The 17,271-nt window shown below is 39.9% G+C and overlaps 1 protein-coding gene across 1 annotated transcript in view; it reads right to left on the bottom strand.

Moving 5' to 3' along the window:
• Positions 1 to 17,271, bottom strand: part of USH2A (usherin) — a 798,713-nt gene that overhangs the window by 43,079 nt on the left and 738,363 nt on the right. Inside the window, exons 61-63 of the mRNA XM_016938662.4 lie at positions 14,596 to 14,823; positions 8,548 to 10,064; positions 5,459 to 5,780 (exon numbers count right to left, since the gene is read on the bottom strand). Of these exons, the coding sequence (XP_016794151.3) occupies positions 5,459 to 5,780; positions 8,548 to 10,064; positions 14,596 to 14,823 (2,067 nt within the window). The remainder of the gene's footprint in view (positions 1 to 5,458; positions 5,781 to 8,547; positions 10,065 to 14,595; positions 14,824 to 17,271) is intronic.

The following is a 17,271-nucleotide window of genomic DNA, read 5'->3' as shown; positions in this document are numbered from 1 at the left end:
AATCCGTGGTGAGTCATTGCCTTAAGCAAGAGTATGAATATGAATGCACAATTACTGAGAGCTATTCATTAGCCTCAGCTCACTCCCCAAAGGTAAAAACCAAAATGTCTTAACAGAGTAGACTCACACCCAGGTCCCTCTCAAAGCCTGTGGGAAAAATATTGTCTTAATTTGCTGCTAAACAGTTAAGAACTGCTCCATATAGAATTTGGAGGTTCACACTGCATGTATTAGAATAGCCCAATTTTGAAAGGGTTGAAGATAGAAATGATTATTGTCTTTAAAAAAATCTTCTTGGATTTGTAAATATTCTGTAGCACAAGCAAGACTGTGATCTCTGTTTAAGGAAGAGGTCTGTGCAATGGAAGAATTTTATTTAGTACAGATGCATCGCATTTATGCATGGAACATACATTCACGGGGTTGTTTGAGAATTAGGTTTTGGTAAACTAAGTTGCATTCGAAATTCACAGAGAATGTTTGCTTTCTAATGGGACCCTGCAGTGCACTCTGTAAAGCCACCAACCCATTCTTGTGGAAAACAAGAAAAAGTAATATTCCTAATTTTTTGATTCATATTTTAGATCTCACTGGCTTTATTAAAGCTAATCCTCCAGAGTGTTATCCTTCAGAATCCCAGAATTCTGCAAGCTATGCTGAAATGACTCAAACTAGAAAAATCCCCTGTTTTAAATGATGGTGAACTTTACTCTTACCACCAAAGACCGGACCTCCCAAGTAAGAAACAAAAGAAAATAAAACAACAATAACAAAATCCAAATGAAATCCATGAGGAAGATTAAAATAAATTATATGAGTAGCTGAGACATGGACTTTGTAGATAATATATTCTGTTCTCCTTTCTAGTTTCACATCAAAACAATAGGACCCTTCTTTAGGAAATCCAGGATAGACCAACGTCAATAGGCTATTATCAATGATCATCATGTAAATTAGGCATTTGTGGGGAGCTGGCTTCACTTATTTGGGCTATTTATGACAGTTTAGGCTAGTGATTCTCAACTCTTGGCTGCACATGAGAATCACCTGGGAACCTTTTGAATCGCAGGGATTCCGGAACCCATCCCAGAATCAGAACTACAGGGGAATGGGGACTGGGTATCAGCACCCAGAATGTTGTGAAATTTCCCCAGGTGATTCTAATGCGCAAAGCTGAGAACCACTGATTCAGAAAATCACCGCTTGAAAATAAGGCTTAAGTAGCATAGCAGCAATGTCTCACCCTCTGAGGCAGTATTTCCAAAAAAAGTGGGTTGTGGACTATCCAGGCTGCCTGTTAAAAGTACAAGTTGCTAGGCCGGGCGCGGTGGCTCACGCCTGTAATCCCAGCACTTTGGGAGGCTGAGGCAGGTGGATCATGAGGTCAGGAGATTGAGACCATCCTGGCCAACATGGTGAAACCCCATCTCTACTAAAAATACAAAAAACTAGCTGGGCGTGGTGGTGTGTGCCTGTAATCCCAGCTACTTGGGAGGGTGAGGCAGGAGAATTGACTGAACCAGGGAGTCGGAGGTTGCAGTGAGCCGAGATCGCGCCATTGCACTCCAGCATGGCCACAGAGTGACATGCCATCTCAAAAAAAGAAAAAAAATACTGGTTGCTGGGGTCCCTTCCCATTCCACCCAGGAGTCTGCCCTTTGAACAAGCTCTTAGGTCCTCCACTTGTACTGTAAACAGTGGGGATGCTACCTTTAGGGCATTCCATATTGAAGTATTAGTGAACACTTAGAAGGTGCTTGTGATATCACATGGATTTTGCTCACCTTCAAAGGAGCTAGTTATCAAGCTGGTTATAGGAATTGTGGTGAGGTGAGTGACATTTGCTGCTCATTTAATTTCCCTCTTTGGTTTTCTGCAGTGAGTAGCTCCTCCTTCTCTATAAGTATCCATTTCTCCAGATATTTCCTGACCCTCCTGCCCGTTAGAGCTCATCCATCACTTTAGGAGGCCGAGGTGGGTGGATCACGAAGTTAGGAGTTCAAGACTAGCCTGGCCAAGATGATGAAACCCCGTCTCTACTAAAAATACAAAAAAAATTCGCCACGCATGGTGGCGGGCGCCTGTAATCCCAGCTACCAGGAGGCTGAGGTACAGAATTGCTTAAACCCGGGAGGCGGAGGTTACAGTGAGCCAAGATGGTGCCATTGCACTCCAGCCTGGGTGACAGAGCGAGACTGTGTCTCAGAAAAAGAAGAAGAAGGAAAAAAAAAAAAGAAGAAGGAAAAACAAAAGAACTTATCCATGCGATACCCTCTTCTATCACTGGCCAACTGATGGAATGAGTTGATTTAGACTAGTGAAAACTGTCTTGTTCTTTTCACATAACTAAATTTTAACAACTGCCTTCAATGATTTAACTCAAAACCAGAAATGAGTACAATGATGTAATGTAGTGTAGGAAGGTGGTGGGGAGCCCCAGCTGACACTTGCAAGGCACACCATGTGGGTGGCAACCTCCCCAACTATACAATCTCACGATCTTCTGATTAATCCTTCCCCACTGCTAGGAAGTCTCTCAGGTCTTTGTTTTTATTCCCTACAATCTACAATTACCTCAAAAACACACTCCTCTGCAGAAGGGTGAAATCACTGTCAGTTGTTGGGTGAGCAGATTTATATAGGACAATGAAGGTATTTTCAAAGCAACTTGCAGATGAAGTAACCCTCAAGTGGTTTTGAGAGCAATGCAAATTCATCACAAATACAAAAATGCTCTTTTGTTAAAGAAAAATAAATTGTTTTAGTATATAACTCCCTAAATGACTTCTGTAGGATTACTCAGGGTCCACATAGACTCAATACTTACACAGGCTAAATGAAACTAATATTTTCTGATCATTTATTTCAGCATTTAATCTACGCTTTTCAAAATATTATTTTCCATAAGAACTGGGCCTTTGGGCTAAGCTAGATTTTGATTTTCTTTGTTTTCTATCCTTATGTTGTAACTACACGGGATTAGCTAATAAATAAAAATTGGAGATCAAAAACCAAATTAAATACTTTCATTTGAGTGAGATGAGTATGGAGGAGGAGTGTAACACAGAGCCGATAGTAACAGTTACAAAAGAAACCACACAGCCTAAGGTTCTTAACTTGCCTCTCCTCTGAAATGTGGGTCCCTTTGTTCTTAGTCATCCTTAGTGCCTGATGAAAAATCTGACTAGAGACAAGACACATGCTTGGAGCTTTCCATTCCATAGAAAACTGGGACGGGGCCCGGCACGGTGGCTCATGCCTGTAATCCCAGCATTTTGGGAGGTCAAGGCAGGCTGATCACTTGAGGTCAGGGGTTCAACATCAGCCTGGCCAATATGGCAAAACCCCGTCTCTACTAAAAATACAAAAAAAATTAGCCTGGTGTGGTGGTGCATGCCTGTAATCTCAGCTACACTGGAGGCTAAGGCAGGAGAATCGTTTGAACCTGGCAGACAGAGGTTGCAGTGAGTTGAGATCTCGAGATCTCACCACTGCACTCCAGCCTGGGTGACAGAGCGAGACTCTGTCTCGAACAAAGAAACAAACAAACAAACAAAAACTGGAATGAGACTTCCACAGATCATGTGACCAGAATTTAACCCAATGACACAACACAATACCAGAGAAAGTTTGTGTTTCTTATATATGGGTCATTAAGTTGCGTTTAATTAGCGGCTGAAGATTTTATGCTGATTTCATCCAGCTCTCTCACGAAGGTACCATTTTTATTTGTAAGGGAGACTAGATAACTGACAGCTTTGATAACGTGACACTTCTCAATAAAGGTAATGAGAAAAGAACAAAAGGGCAGGCACGTAGGTTCTGGCTGTTTCTAACAGTGTTACGTTTCCGATGGTGGCATCGGTAAGTATTTTGTTCCTTTATGACATAAACCACAATTCTTATCCTAAACCCTTGGGGGCCTGATGTGTTTTAAAATAATTTTGTTTTTAGATTTTGAAATAGGATAAAATGTATATACTGTATATTTTGTAATATCCATACCATGATCTGATTAGCCATCTTATAATAAAGCAATATTTTTGTAGCAAAACATATAAATATTCATATTAAATGGGATATATAAATACTGTAAATAGTCTCAAGTCTGTTTAGATTGGGTTTTGTTGCCAAATGACTTGTGGTAAAGCAAGAAAATACTTTTAAGAGATTTTTAGACTTGGAATTGCAAACAAGGGATTATGGATTTATATCTGTGTATTTTTCCAAACCATTCGAGAATTTATATTTTTAAATCTTATTAATTCGGTAATTTGTCCCATACATTATTGTCCTAAAATATTCTTTTCATGCTTAAAATGTTCCCTGTATTCACTGTACTCATTGATTTGGTCACTATCTTTTTGGTGACTTATTATTTTTAGTATTTCATGTTATAATAAGCGTTTTAAGGCTCAGTTTCCTCTTTTAGAAAACTTCTGTTGGCATTGTTCCTGGCACTTAAGTGCTTACATCAGTCAGTAAGCTTTCTTTGACTGCAAGCAAGAGGCACTGATTCTGACTTAAGCAAATGAGAATTTACTGTGAGTTTATGGAATTAAAAGAACGGTTGAAGAACCATGCTTGGAAATAGCAGGGAAAAGAAAAACTTTTAGATTGAGGTTAGGGATATTTTATCATGACTTCTCACCTCCACCTTTTAAAATTCTGAGTCACTCTGCTGAAGATCAAGCCCCAGGCAAATCTGAGGGGCTGAGCGGCTCATATGCCCACCACTTGGCTAGAAGACAGCCTGACACATTGATTGACACTCCCACCACGCCTGAGCAAAGGGTGGGGGAAGCACATTCTCCCACAGGAAATGAGGTTGTTATCACAAGAAGAATGCAAATGGACTCTGATGGCAAAACAAAACAAACCTAACAGAAGTCCTCCACAGAATTCACCATATTTTCTGAATATTATTCTTAATTCTTGGCTTTTTAAGAATGCACAGTCTTATTTTTTTAGGCCATCCTCAGAGAAAACTTAACTCATCGCCATGGGCAGGTGAGTTGTATTCCTCTAGACTTTTTTCAACATTCTGTATCTTTCTTGAGCACCAAGGCTAGAGATGTTTGCTATTTGATTTTATTTTGGTACGAGTAATGAGTTATTTTCAAAGTGATCTTTAAATAAGGAGTATCTCCTACCAAGGCAACACTGAGAGAGGGAATCTTAATGGCAGAAACCACTTTACTAATAAGAAATGCAAATTCACCTGGAATCTACTTAAGAAAAACAACGTATATAATATGGCTCAAAAACCAAGAAAATGAAAAAGGCAATGAACATGGTTTTTCCTCATTTACCACTTAAAAATTTTTAAGGAATATTATTATTCTCCTTAAGTCCTACATTTCTTTAAGTGCCTTTTCAAATTGCGTACCATTTTTACAGGCAGGTGCTGACGGGTGCAAACAATCAGCTCGAATTGTTTATAATACACATTTCTTACCTGATACTCATACTCTGTGAAAGGCAATAGTTCGGAATCTATAAAAGAGGTTGAGCTTCCATTATAGATTAGGACTGGATTGGACTTTCCAGGCTGAGTTGCTATTTGTCTTCTGTATAATTCGTAATACAAAACTTTTCCATTTGGCTGCAGCGGTCCTGTCCACAAAAGGGAAACAGTTGGCTGGAATCCTCCTGGAGCCATTTGTACCTCCAGATGTGGAGGGGGTTGCATCAAAGGTGCAATCTCAGGGGTCTGTATGAATGTCCAGTCACTTGATGCACATCCCAGGGTGGTGCACGCTTGAATTCGTATTTCATACCTTCAGGACATAAGGCAGAAATTAGTGATTTTCAGCAAAATAGATTTTCATGGGAAGAATCTTTAAAACACCAGGCCTTAAAAAAAAAAAAAAAGACAAGCTTACATGTATTCTTATTCACAGCTAATTCTTAAGAATAACAAAGTTGAGAATGGCTTGAACCTGGGAGGCAGAGCTTGCAGTGAGCCGAGATTGCGCCACTGCACTCCAGCCTGGGTGACAGAGCAAGACTCTGTCTCAAAAAATAAATTATATTTCCATGGAAATTTTTGAACAATCAAAATCCCCCTGGCTTTCTAAACTAAAGTTCCTGATCTGTTCGAAAGGGGTGAGTGCAATTCTTCCCCCAAACAAGGATGTATGGAATAAATAACTCTCAAGATTCTTTCTGGCATGAAAATTCTGGTACTCTTCAGAATTACTTAACATAGCAATGAAGAATGCAGACCTTAGAAAGTATGAAGCAGTTCTCAGCAGTCCTGGACTCCTACCTTTGCAGCTAGAGCTAAATGATCCCCCAGGAATGTTTCCGGGTCATGAAGGAACATCATGGAATTAAGGTCTCATTGGTAATAAATCCCCTCACCTGATACCTAACAGCTTAAAACAGCCTCCCTTACATGATACAAAGACCTTGCGGGGCCAAAGTTAACCCAACTACACACCAGATTATCAATCATGAAGACACCTTATCACCATCCAGTTAAATTCAACTAATCAATTATGTTTTGCCTCATAGCTGGTCTCTGCTACTTGAAAAGGTCTATTTACATAGCAGGGACTTCTCCTTTCCAACAAAATGAGTTTTTGTGAGTATTTAGTGCCTATGGCTGTAAATGAGCACTTTTTTCTCTATTTCCAACCACCATTGATTTTATGACACCTTCAATTTTCCCGCAGGCACCCAGCTATCTTCTTTCTACCTTTATTCCTTTTAGTTCTAGCCTTTTCCTCTTCTATTTTCTACCTCCCCTCTTTGCTCTTTGAATCACTGCTTTCTGTTCTTGTACTTGTTCTGTCTCTTCCACCTTTTTGCTCTCTTAATTACACCTTTTTCCCTTTGTGACTTATTTTATTCCCACTTTCTTCTCCTCCTCCCCTGGTTCTCCTCTCATGCCGATCTCCACCATGACAGGGCTACCAGTTTATTGGTGATCAAATCCATAGCTGTGTATGGTAGATCTGACTTCTAAGCAATTCTGTGAAGTCAATTTTGATTTCCCACATAAAGATTATTCATTTTCTGGGTTATCCGTGGTAGTTTTTAAATTTTGGGCTGGATTCCTTCTGCTACTTAGGACATTCCCAGGCTATTTCTTCTTACTGACCAGCTGGGGGTGCTGAAAGGAGGACACACACATTTGCAATATTCCGTGAACATTAATCCACTAAAAACAAAAACAAAAAACCACGCATGAACTCCAACTTCATATAGAAGTGATACTCTGTTTTATGTCAATGCCACTTACAGATTCAGTTAGAGTGGATAATGAAGAGATTTCTCTCACATTCTTAAATATCCTTGCAATTTATCAGATAAATTAAACTTTTTTTTCCAGCCTGGAAAAAGCATTCCTTTCATGCCTGGACAAACTCTTTCACCTCTAGAAGACTTTTTGAATAAGAGTTTCAAAAAGGAGCAAATTGATATGATTTTTGAAAGTTGGAGGTACAGTCAGGTAAAGAGGAAGCCAGTCTAGAATATACAGCTCTGCAGCTACAGTGGGCCTTTTTAACGCCCTGAATCAGTGTAAGGTAATATAAAAGCCAACTCACATAGCATGTGGATTAGCTGCGGAGGATACCTGAGGAAGTTTTAATTACTGTTTAATATTTAATAGACCCTAAATAATTGTCATGAGTAGATGCAAAAGACCATGAATGTTTCATTTAAACAGCACTATATATCAGAGGTAATTATAGGAGGATCTAATCTACACATCACTAGATTACAATAATAGCTGAATTTTACCTGTGGTAGTTGGAAATCAACACTCTTTCAGCCTTTAATTTTTTTAAGTGATTCTGTTCATTTTACTAAATTTTAAGCATAAAATGTCTCTTATTACCCTTCTCTCTGGGGATGTAAGTTACTTAAAATGTGATGGGGAAAACTGCCAAACAATTATTTAAGCAATGGGCAAGATTCTTTTGTGTGGAGAACAATGCACTTCCATGCATGTCACAGAGCCCAGATGGGACCGCTAGGAAAACATGAGCTAGCAAAGTGGCACTGTCCTGAGAAACCATAAGAAAGTAGAGTCAGAGAAGCCTTATTATTCCTGGAAGAAGTGCTGGATTTGATAAGAAGGCTCTTCACGAAACAAATTGTGTTTTAGTCTAACTCTGGCTGGTAATTGCGCTCATTGATTGGCACTTTTTAACCTTAAAATAATACATCATTTTCTTCACAGTCTGGCCAGATGACCCTATCAGGGCTGTCAGAACTGTCCAGGGGCCTGCGTATTTCCAGGGGGACTAGCCTCATCTCTGTCCTACTTATTTCAGATACCAGGATGCATTGCAAACCTTTCTGAAACACTGACTCTCAAAACATCACCTGAAAGAATTCTGCTCTCTGGAGGTTATGCAAGCAGGCTTTGCTTGGGTGAGGATGTGCTTTGTCTACTATGCACGTTTAGGTGGATGGAGGTTGGGGACACCTTGCATCCCATTTTTAGAGTCTTCATTAGAACTGACCAAGGGCTCAGGCAATAGAAAGGTCAGCAGTGGCTTACTCTCAGAAAACCGAGACATGGCTACCTACCTGTGAAATGGCTTCAGCTGGTTTACTATATATGACTGCGTACCAAAAGAATTATGAGTTGTGTTTATGTGTATGATTTTAGTTTCTCTTTCAAATAGTTCACGGATGAAGAGGGTATAATTGATGATATCACCATTTGTTCTCACTGGAGGGTCCCAGTTCACTAAGATCTCCTGAGGACCCCTGGCCTGCAATTTTGGAGGTTCCATCCCTGAGGGTGCTGAGGGGCTGGTTCGATCTTTGACAAGAGGACTCAAAATACCCCCTTGGCTGTTGCTGGCAGTTACTGTGTAGCCATACTCCACACCTGGGGTGAGAGTAAAATCATGATAGCGTGTTTCCAAGCCTGTATATACAATGGTTCCATCCCTCCTAAGTTCATAACTTCTGATCTGGCCATTTGGGTTTCTTGGAGGTTTCCAGGTGATTTCTATTGATTCTGAGCCTGTGACTTGCAATGTTGGAGAGTCCATGTTCTCTGGCAGGGCCTCCATTGTCCAGGCAGATTTTGACACACTAGCTGTGCAACCTCCATTCGTGCAGGCTACAAGGGAGAAGTTATACTGAGTGTAAGGCTGCAGGTGGGAAACCAGCAGGCACAGGCCCTGGCCAGCAAGGGACTCTTTATTATCATATCTAACTAAATATTTAGTAATCTTTCCATTTTGCACTGTGGGCGGTGACCAACATACATTCATTTGAGTGGCACTGATGGCCCAAAGATCTGGAGGGCTGACTTCTGATGGAGCAGCCTCCAGAGTTGTGATGCTGGTGGGTTTGCTGGTGGAGCATCCTCCACTCGTGCAGGCTTGGAGTGCATAGCTATAGGTGGAAAAAGGAAGAAGCTCTTCATCAGTGTAATTGAAAGTCACAGGATCAAAGCTAAAAGGATAGAGCATTTCATTCCTTTGAAGCCTATAGGACTGGATAATACCATTAGACTGTTCTGGTGGGATCCAGGAAATCAGCAGTTTTTGGGGATTCATAGAAACATAGGATATCACAGGTGGAGAGAGACCTTCTGGAGGTGCTTGCAATGTCCTCACCACATTCCAAGAGCTACAGGTATGCCCAGCTGAATTCCAAGTGTAGATTTTATATTCACACTGCGTCCATGGTTGCAAACCTGTGTCATTATACATAAATGTATTCCTTTCAGTGTTATATTCTGTGAAAACAATTTTCTCGTCGGCCTGGATTGTCTGATTTCCCCAAGCTTTTCCCTCGAAGCATCTGCGAATCACTTCATAGCGAATTATTTTTCCATTAGGGTTAACAGGCTCAGACCAGCTCAGCTCAACACTGGTGGACTTCACAGAGTGGACAGTAGGAGCCAGCTGAGAGTCTGGAGGGGCTTCATCTGTCCACAGAGGCTGAGGCGCCGAGTGTGCACAACCTGCTCTGGTGCAGGCCTCCAGGGTCAGTGTGTAGAGAGTGAAAGGATCCAGGCGGCGGAAGAGAAACTGACGATTCAAACCAGAGTACTCCAGGAACCCGTCACTGAAGATGTTGTATGTCTACAGAAGGACAGAAGCAAAAGGGATAACTTGCAGCATACAATTTCTTTGTGTAGTTACTTAGCCCCTTTTTAACCTTCACCCCCTTGTTCCTTATTTTGGTGACCCTAATTTAGAAGAAGTATTCTGATATTAATTGGGGATATGTGATTTTTTTCTGTTAACATAAGGCCCACAGAGAGACAAACAATGTTTTTCTTTGCCTTTTTCTTTTCTTTTTTTTCAGTTTGGGAACTACATAAACATTTATCTCAAAACTAAGGGCTATTGAATCTGATTCTTTGACTTAAATGGTATTCACAAGGTTTCTCCTATTTGTATTTTTTTAAAGTAGAGAATAGTATTAAAATCTCCTGTTTTATGGATATGAACTGCTTCTGATCTCATACTGACTAAAGTAGGGTCTACCTTCCACGGCATTTGCTAGGAAATAGAATTACAATGCTTAATCATTTGTTGTTACAGAGTGCCAGGGCTGAAAGAGTATGCTTGTGTGTGTGTGTTTAGGCACACAGACACCTATATTTTATACATAAGTACAAATATCCATACATATATATGCATGTACATAAATCTTTATGACTAGGGGATGGAAAAAAACACCCTGTTTTTTCTTGCAGGCCATGGAAGAACTGATTGCTCCTTGGGGGCAAAGTAGTCTTTTGTTCTGGAAAAAAACATCTGAATGCTTATTATACTGTACGAATGTAGAGCAAGTTTTCATTTTTTATGAAAGATGGGAAGTAAGTTAATCTGAATGCAGGTGTTTTTGAACAGTGATTTTCCAACCTTTTCCTGCTCCAACAAACCTGAGAGAGATGACACACTCCTTTTGATGACTCCCTATCATGGTGACTCTCAAGAGGGGACAGGACACATTTTACAGCCCTTGGAAGGCACACCCTTGAAACATTCCCAGGAGTGGTTCTTGGGCAAGCTTAATTTAGACTAAATTGTTAATATACTCCATTTTTTCCCTAAGATTACATAGCCTAGAAGTTTGGAAACCTCTTTATGTTGGAATGTTGTATGTTGCTGTGATTTTCTTGTTGAGGACCCAGGGCAAGGCCACCCCCATGTGGGAAGGGGACTGCCATATCTTCTGAAGGGAGCGTAGGTTCCATAACTAGCTTGCAGCCTCTGTGACCCCCCAGCACCCCTTGCTGCCCCTGATATTCACCCGGCAAATCTCTAATTAGTGTAAAATTTAGCTGTCCCTCTATACTCAAGCTCTGAAATGGGTTTGTAGAAAAACACCCAAACATTGTTATTGGTCTCACTTTAAACTTCTATCCATACATTTTAAACAGGCGATTACCAATTTGTAATCCTATTTTATTCCCTCATGCTTTTGCTCTGTCATTTTCCCAGGTGATTATTTCACATTTCCTCCTTTCCCCTAACCACCAACACCCTCTTCCCTCCCTCACCGTTGATTGATTGTTGACATAACCACATCGTTCACTGAAAATAGAAGCAGTTAGAGAAGAATGCCTCCATGTTATATATTCTGACCTCTGTATCCATGTGAATCTAGACTTACATGATTTGCTTTTCCTCCTTTTGCTATGAATGAAATATCTCTGTCCCTATTGAAGGCCACCTAAGCGCTCTATCCCATCCCTTCCTCCTTCCCCAAGACTTCACTACTGCCGTTATTCTCATTATCTCCTACGTCACCAGTTTATCTCCCTCTACTGGTTATTTCTATTCATGTTTAAATGTACTCTAGTATTTTTCAATGATTTTAAATAAAACTTCCCCATCCCACAGTCTCCACCTATTGCTCCATTTCTCTGCTTTTCTTTTCATCTAAATGGCTTTAATGAGTTGATGTCCTATTTCCTCCCTTGCCATTCTCTCCTCAACCAGCCATGCCAACCAGGTTTCCCATTCTACTGCATACTCTCCTTGTCAAGATCACAGTGACCTCCTCATTTCTATACTCGGGGTGGCTTCTCTGCCTTCATTTTACTTCTGCTCTCAGCAACATTTTGGCATATTTTCTCTTCTCTTTTTGGACACTCCGCTCATGCACTTTTCCTTCTAGCCTAGTTCCCTCTTATTAGTCTTTGCTGGCTCTCTTTCCTCCTCTTGACCCCCACATTTATGCCTCAGGGCTTGATCCCAGACTCTCAATAGGTTGAGTTACATTCTCTCCATAGCTGATCTCCTCTGGCACCATGGGTTTATATAACATCCACCTGCTAACGGATTCTGAACATTTATCCCAGCAAAGAACTCTCTCAGGAGTTTTAGACTTGTACCTCACACTATCTACTTGCTCCTTCTAACTTGTTCATCTTCCAGTCTCCCCTTCCTCATCAATAGCCCAAAGCCTAAACCCAAAAGTCATCTCAAAGTGCTCCCTTTCCTTCATGTCTCTCATTCAGCTCATTAACACATTTTGTCATCTCTATCTTCTGAATGTATCTTCAATTCACCTATAGTGCATGATTTCACAACTGCTACTCTAATTTGACCCACCTTCAATTCTACCTTGAAATCTTTAATAGTTCTCAAACTCCATTGGTCCTTATATAGTCCATTTTCCACAGGGTAGCCAGAGTGATTTTTAAAAACATAAATTTGATCATGCTATTCCTTTGCTTAAAGCCTTCAGTAATTTTTCATTGCACTTGGAACAAATTCTAAACTTTACCACAGCCTACAAGGTTGGGCACAATCTGTCTCCTACCAGTCCTTCCAACCTCTTCTAGTGCTATCTTTCTTTCCCCCAAATACTTCATACACACTAGCTTTCTTCTCTTTCCTTGAATACACCAAGTTCATTCCTGGCTTCAGGCCTTGCATTTGCTGTTCATTTTGTCTGGAACATTTTGCCCCCATATCCTCACATGACTAACTCTGTCTTGTCATTCAGGACTCAGCTCAAATGTCAACTTGATTCAAATGATATTCCATTCTAAAATAGCTTGAGCAGGCATAATTACATTATTCTATTTAATTTTCTTTATAGCATTCATCGCTCTCTGTAATTCCCTTGCTTATTTATTTACTAGTTTATTGTTTGCTTTTCTGTACCCCCACCATTCATATACTCTGCCACATTTATTCACACAGACACACACACACACACACACGCACGTGCACTCACACATGGTCTGTAACATCAGGGAACCTGACTGTCTTGTTCACTCTTGAATAAGTATATGGCACTTAGTAGAAGTATTTCACCAAATATTTGCTTAATATTTGGTGAAATGTAAATAAAGGTCCAAGGAGTCAATATTCTTATTGTCAATTATGCCAGGAAGAAGCAGATGCTCTCATGGCTCCAAATAACCACAAGAAGAAGTGCTTTGAGGGAAAAGGAGCTTTCTTTTCTGATGGGTGCCTTAGGGCCGTGATTTGGATTTTAAGGTCATAAATCCTAAGGCTCAAGCCTCTTGCCCCAGGGGGGAGAAGTCTGGCTTCTGTCCACATGTAGGCAGGCTGGTGGGAAGCAGCTTGCTACTGCTACTTGCAGCAGGCCTTGAAGCTAGGCAGAGAGGCAGCCCACAGAGAGGCCCACAGGATGGACCTGGGCCTGTGAGCTCTAGTTACAGTTCTTAGTTATTGCTGTACGTAATTTCCTGCTGTCGTCCCTCTCTTAGGGTTTTCAGGGAGGCTTTATTAAAAGTAACAGCTTAGTCTCAACCCTGTGATGTGGAATTGATGTGGGAGTCTGCCTCTTGGAGAAGGAGTGGCAAAGAAAAGGGTAGTGTGTCTATAGCAGCTGCAGGCTGGGGGACTCTGCAGTCCCAGCCTGCAGAAGGTAGTTGATGAGGGTCTAAGAGATGGACCACGGCCAGGAGAGACTGGAGGTAAAGGCAGTAGTATGAACTAACAGGTATGTCTGCCACCATCCTTGGGGAGGAACATCAGAGAGGTAGATAAAGGCTGGTTTTGTGTGGCTGAAGGTTCAAAACATCAAAATGCAGGCTATTCATGAAAATACAATCTCCCCTGTACTCATGGGCTGGCAGAGCTTGAGATACGTATACAACATTTATAACATTGTTTCTCACAGCTACATACAGAAGTTGGGAAGTTAGCAGACACCTGTGGCTTGCTTAATGAGCTCTTTTTGAAGCATAAATTAGGCAAGTCTTAAGCAAATAACTGGGTAGGGTAATTCAGGAGGCAGTAAGAACACAGTCATTTAGAGTTCAGTTCTGATGTGAGTTCCTGGCTTCAAATCCCAACTCAATTACTTACAATGTAGGCTTGGGCAGTTACTTAGCCTGCATATGCCTCATGAGGTTTGGTGGTACCCACCTAGTAGGGTTGATGTGGGGATTAAATGAGATAATCCATGGAGAGCATTTAGCTCAGTGTTGGGTTATAGGAAGCATCACACATCTAAGCTAGGTTTCTATGATCTATGATTAAGTGCCTGGAGGAGCTATCAAGGAGAATTAAACAGGTTGCGAAGGGAGTTTTCCCACAGTGACCTGATGGCATGTCAGGGCTCATCTATTTATCTGGAGAATACCAAACATAATTTCTTACGCAGGGTAGACATTACCTTAATCACACCATTGGTTCTCATAGGCTCTGACCACTGTAGTAGCAATGCCCGGCCATTCTCTTTCTGTTCTACTATAAAGTTTCTCAGTCCACTTGGGGAAGATTCTAAGGTTTGAATCAGAGTCCAAGGGCTTAAAATTTCTCCTGCATGGTTTGCAGCCACAACACCAATGCGATATGTTGTGAATGGTTCTAACCCGTATAGGTGGGCTTGATGGCTTGTTCCCTGTAAGAAAATTAACGGGTTAAGTTGTTTTTTTTTTTTTTTTTTTGAAACTGACAATATTGCTGGAAAGTCATTCTCTGAACCTCATGGCCAAAGCATGTAGGCAACAGCAGTGCAAACACTACAGCAGAGTTTTGAATTATCATTAAGAAAACAATGCATTTTTTCTTATTCTTGTTGACACCCTGAATATATTACCCAATGTTGTATGATTTCAGACACTCAGAAAGTGGACCAGATAGCATCCTTGACTTTTCAGTGCTTGCAGCCCAAAGCGTGTGATATATAAACATTAAAAAAAAAATGATGCTTCAGATCAGTGCTGCATCCAGCTCAAAATGGAAATCAGTGGTGCCAAGCTGCATGTCTGAGACTGGGATAATTGCCTGCCAGGTTAATATTAAGGGTTTGGAGAGTTAACCTGAACACCCCTAACTTCCAAATCCCCAACACTATCTGTTTGTACACAAGACTCTCCATCTTCCCAGTCTCCCTCTCTCATTCTCTTGGCATGTATATATATCTTACGAATTCTATAAAACAAATAAACACAAGAAAACAGTAACAAGCCAATTCAACTATACATGTACAAACACCCTTAGAGAAGTCTATTATTAATATAGATATAAAAATATTTTCATTTGTTAAAAGCACCATAAGTAAAACTACGAAACCTACCAAAAGTAATTGTTAGCTATGCTTGGAGAATTTGGTCTTTGTTGCTTTAAAAGAAAAGAAAAAAAGGGATAGCCAAATTAGGATTTTTAAAATTTGTTTGTTTTTCTGCTTGGAGAGCAGCATTAACATATTTGGCATAACTAAACTGGAGCTAAGAATCCTAATGTTTCTAAAGGCCCTGGGGTGCTCTTTCCACATCTGGACTGAAAGGATATGTCTTTTTAAAGTAGGAATTATGTGTGCAAGTGGGGTAGTAATGTGTTCATAGGTAAACACACACACACACACTGGCATTTTCTGTTGCGTACCATCCCCATTGGATATAAGAAATCACGAGAAAGTTTTGACTGGGTTAGTAGGATATTTACATTCAATGATCTGCTTTGGTTTATTAGATGTTTGAATGTGATACATGGTCTTCAATTGTCTTCTTTCCTTGATGAACAAGGGAGGAAGCATATAAAGTGGAGTAGTGAAAGTTATTTCTGAAAGTAGGCACCCAAGAACATCAGAAAAAATTATGTGTGGGGGCATCCAAATATCATTTTGGATAAAATCTAAAACAAGATGACAAAATCAAACAGAATTGTTTTCCAAACAAACTGGTTAGACAAAAACAAAACAATGTAGAAATAGGTTTTGGTGCTGTTTTCTGACATTATTGGCTGTATATTTTAACTGTGTTATTTCTTGTTATGTGTTAAACATAGGCAGAGAAAATACAATTTCCTTCACATATCAAAAACTTGTAAAGTCAATTTTCCTATTTCAATAAGTCCCATTATGATATTACATGCTAACCTCTTGAAATCTTTTAATATTTAAACATTTGCTGAGCAATCAGACTCTGAAACAAATTTTACAGAAATACTAATTTCTCTTTTTTAAAATATTAAAAGTTAGATCATAAATATTTAAAAACTTATTTCTCCACAACATTGGATTGGCCTTTTAGATAAATATAGCACAGAACTAGAATGACCATAATGAATATTAAATCTGAAGATGCTACAAGTCTCGATTACAAACACTCTTTTCTGATAAATGATTCCTTTTCTGTGGAAATAGGGCAAACATGGGCAAGATTAATAATGCAAAAAAGAATAATTCTTTGTTCAGAATATTCAGTAATAGATGCCAAAAAAGCATACGCTCCAAAGCAAATAGTAATCGCCTCTAACAGATTATATATAAAAAAGGTGGGCTGCTGGGGGACATTTTTTCATAAGCTTTTGTCATAAGAAACATGAAAAGCATGTGGGCTATAAAGCAAAAACATATGTATATTGTCAATAGCTGCACCTGCTCAATTATAGTTTATTTCAGAGCTGAGAATTCCATTCAGCCCCTAGATGGCAATACTATCAAACACTTTTGGTAACATGAGTACTTAATGGTTAACAACTGGCATTGAGTCATCCAACACACTCCAGGCAACCATTAAAAAAATAACAAAACTGATTTCATTATAGATTCTTTTAATAAACATTTATGGCTCAGATCCTTGAAAGCAGAAGTATTCAAAATGCCCTAGCTTCCAAACCTCCACCATCTAATATAGAAATATGGCCTGTAGGTTGCAAGCTGAAGTTCATGCATGCCTGGCACAGAAAATTTTTAGGGGTATACTCCTACAAAGGGTCATTACAACAGTTGTTTTGCTTAACCTGGTCTACATGTATCTTAAAAAAAAAGAGAGAGAGAGAAATAGCCACATGTTGGGATGTAAAAGTAATTTCTGTATCATGAAATTATACTGAGGACAAGTTC

This window comes from Pan troglodytes, chromosome 1, assembly GCF_028858775.2.
Source record: "Pan troglodytes isolate AG18354 chromosome 1, NHGRI_mPanTro3-v2.0_pri, whole genome shotgun sequence".
Lineage (NCBI taxonomy): Eukaryota > Metazoa > Chordata > Mammalia > Primates > Hominidae > Pan > Pan troglodytes.
This window is presented reverse-complemented; position numbering and strand designations above follow the sequence as displayed.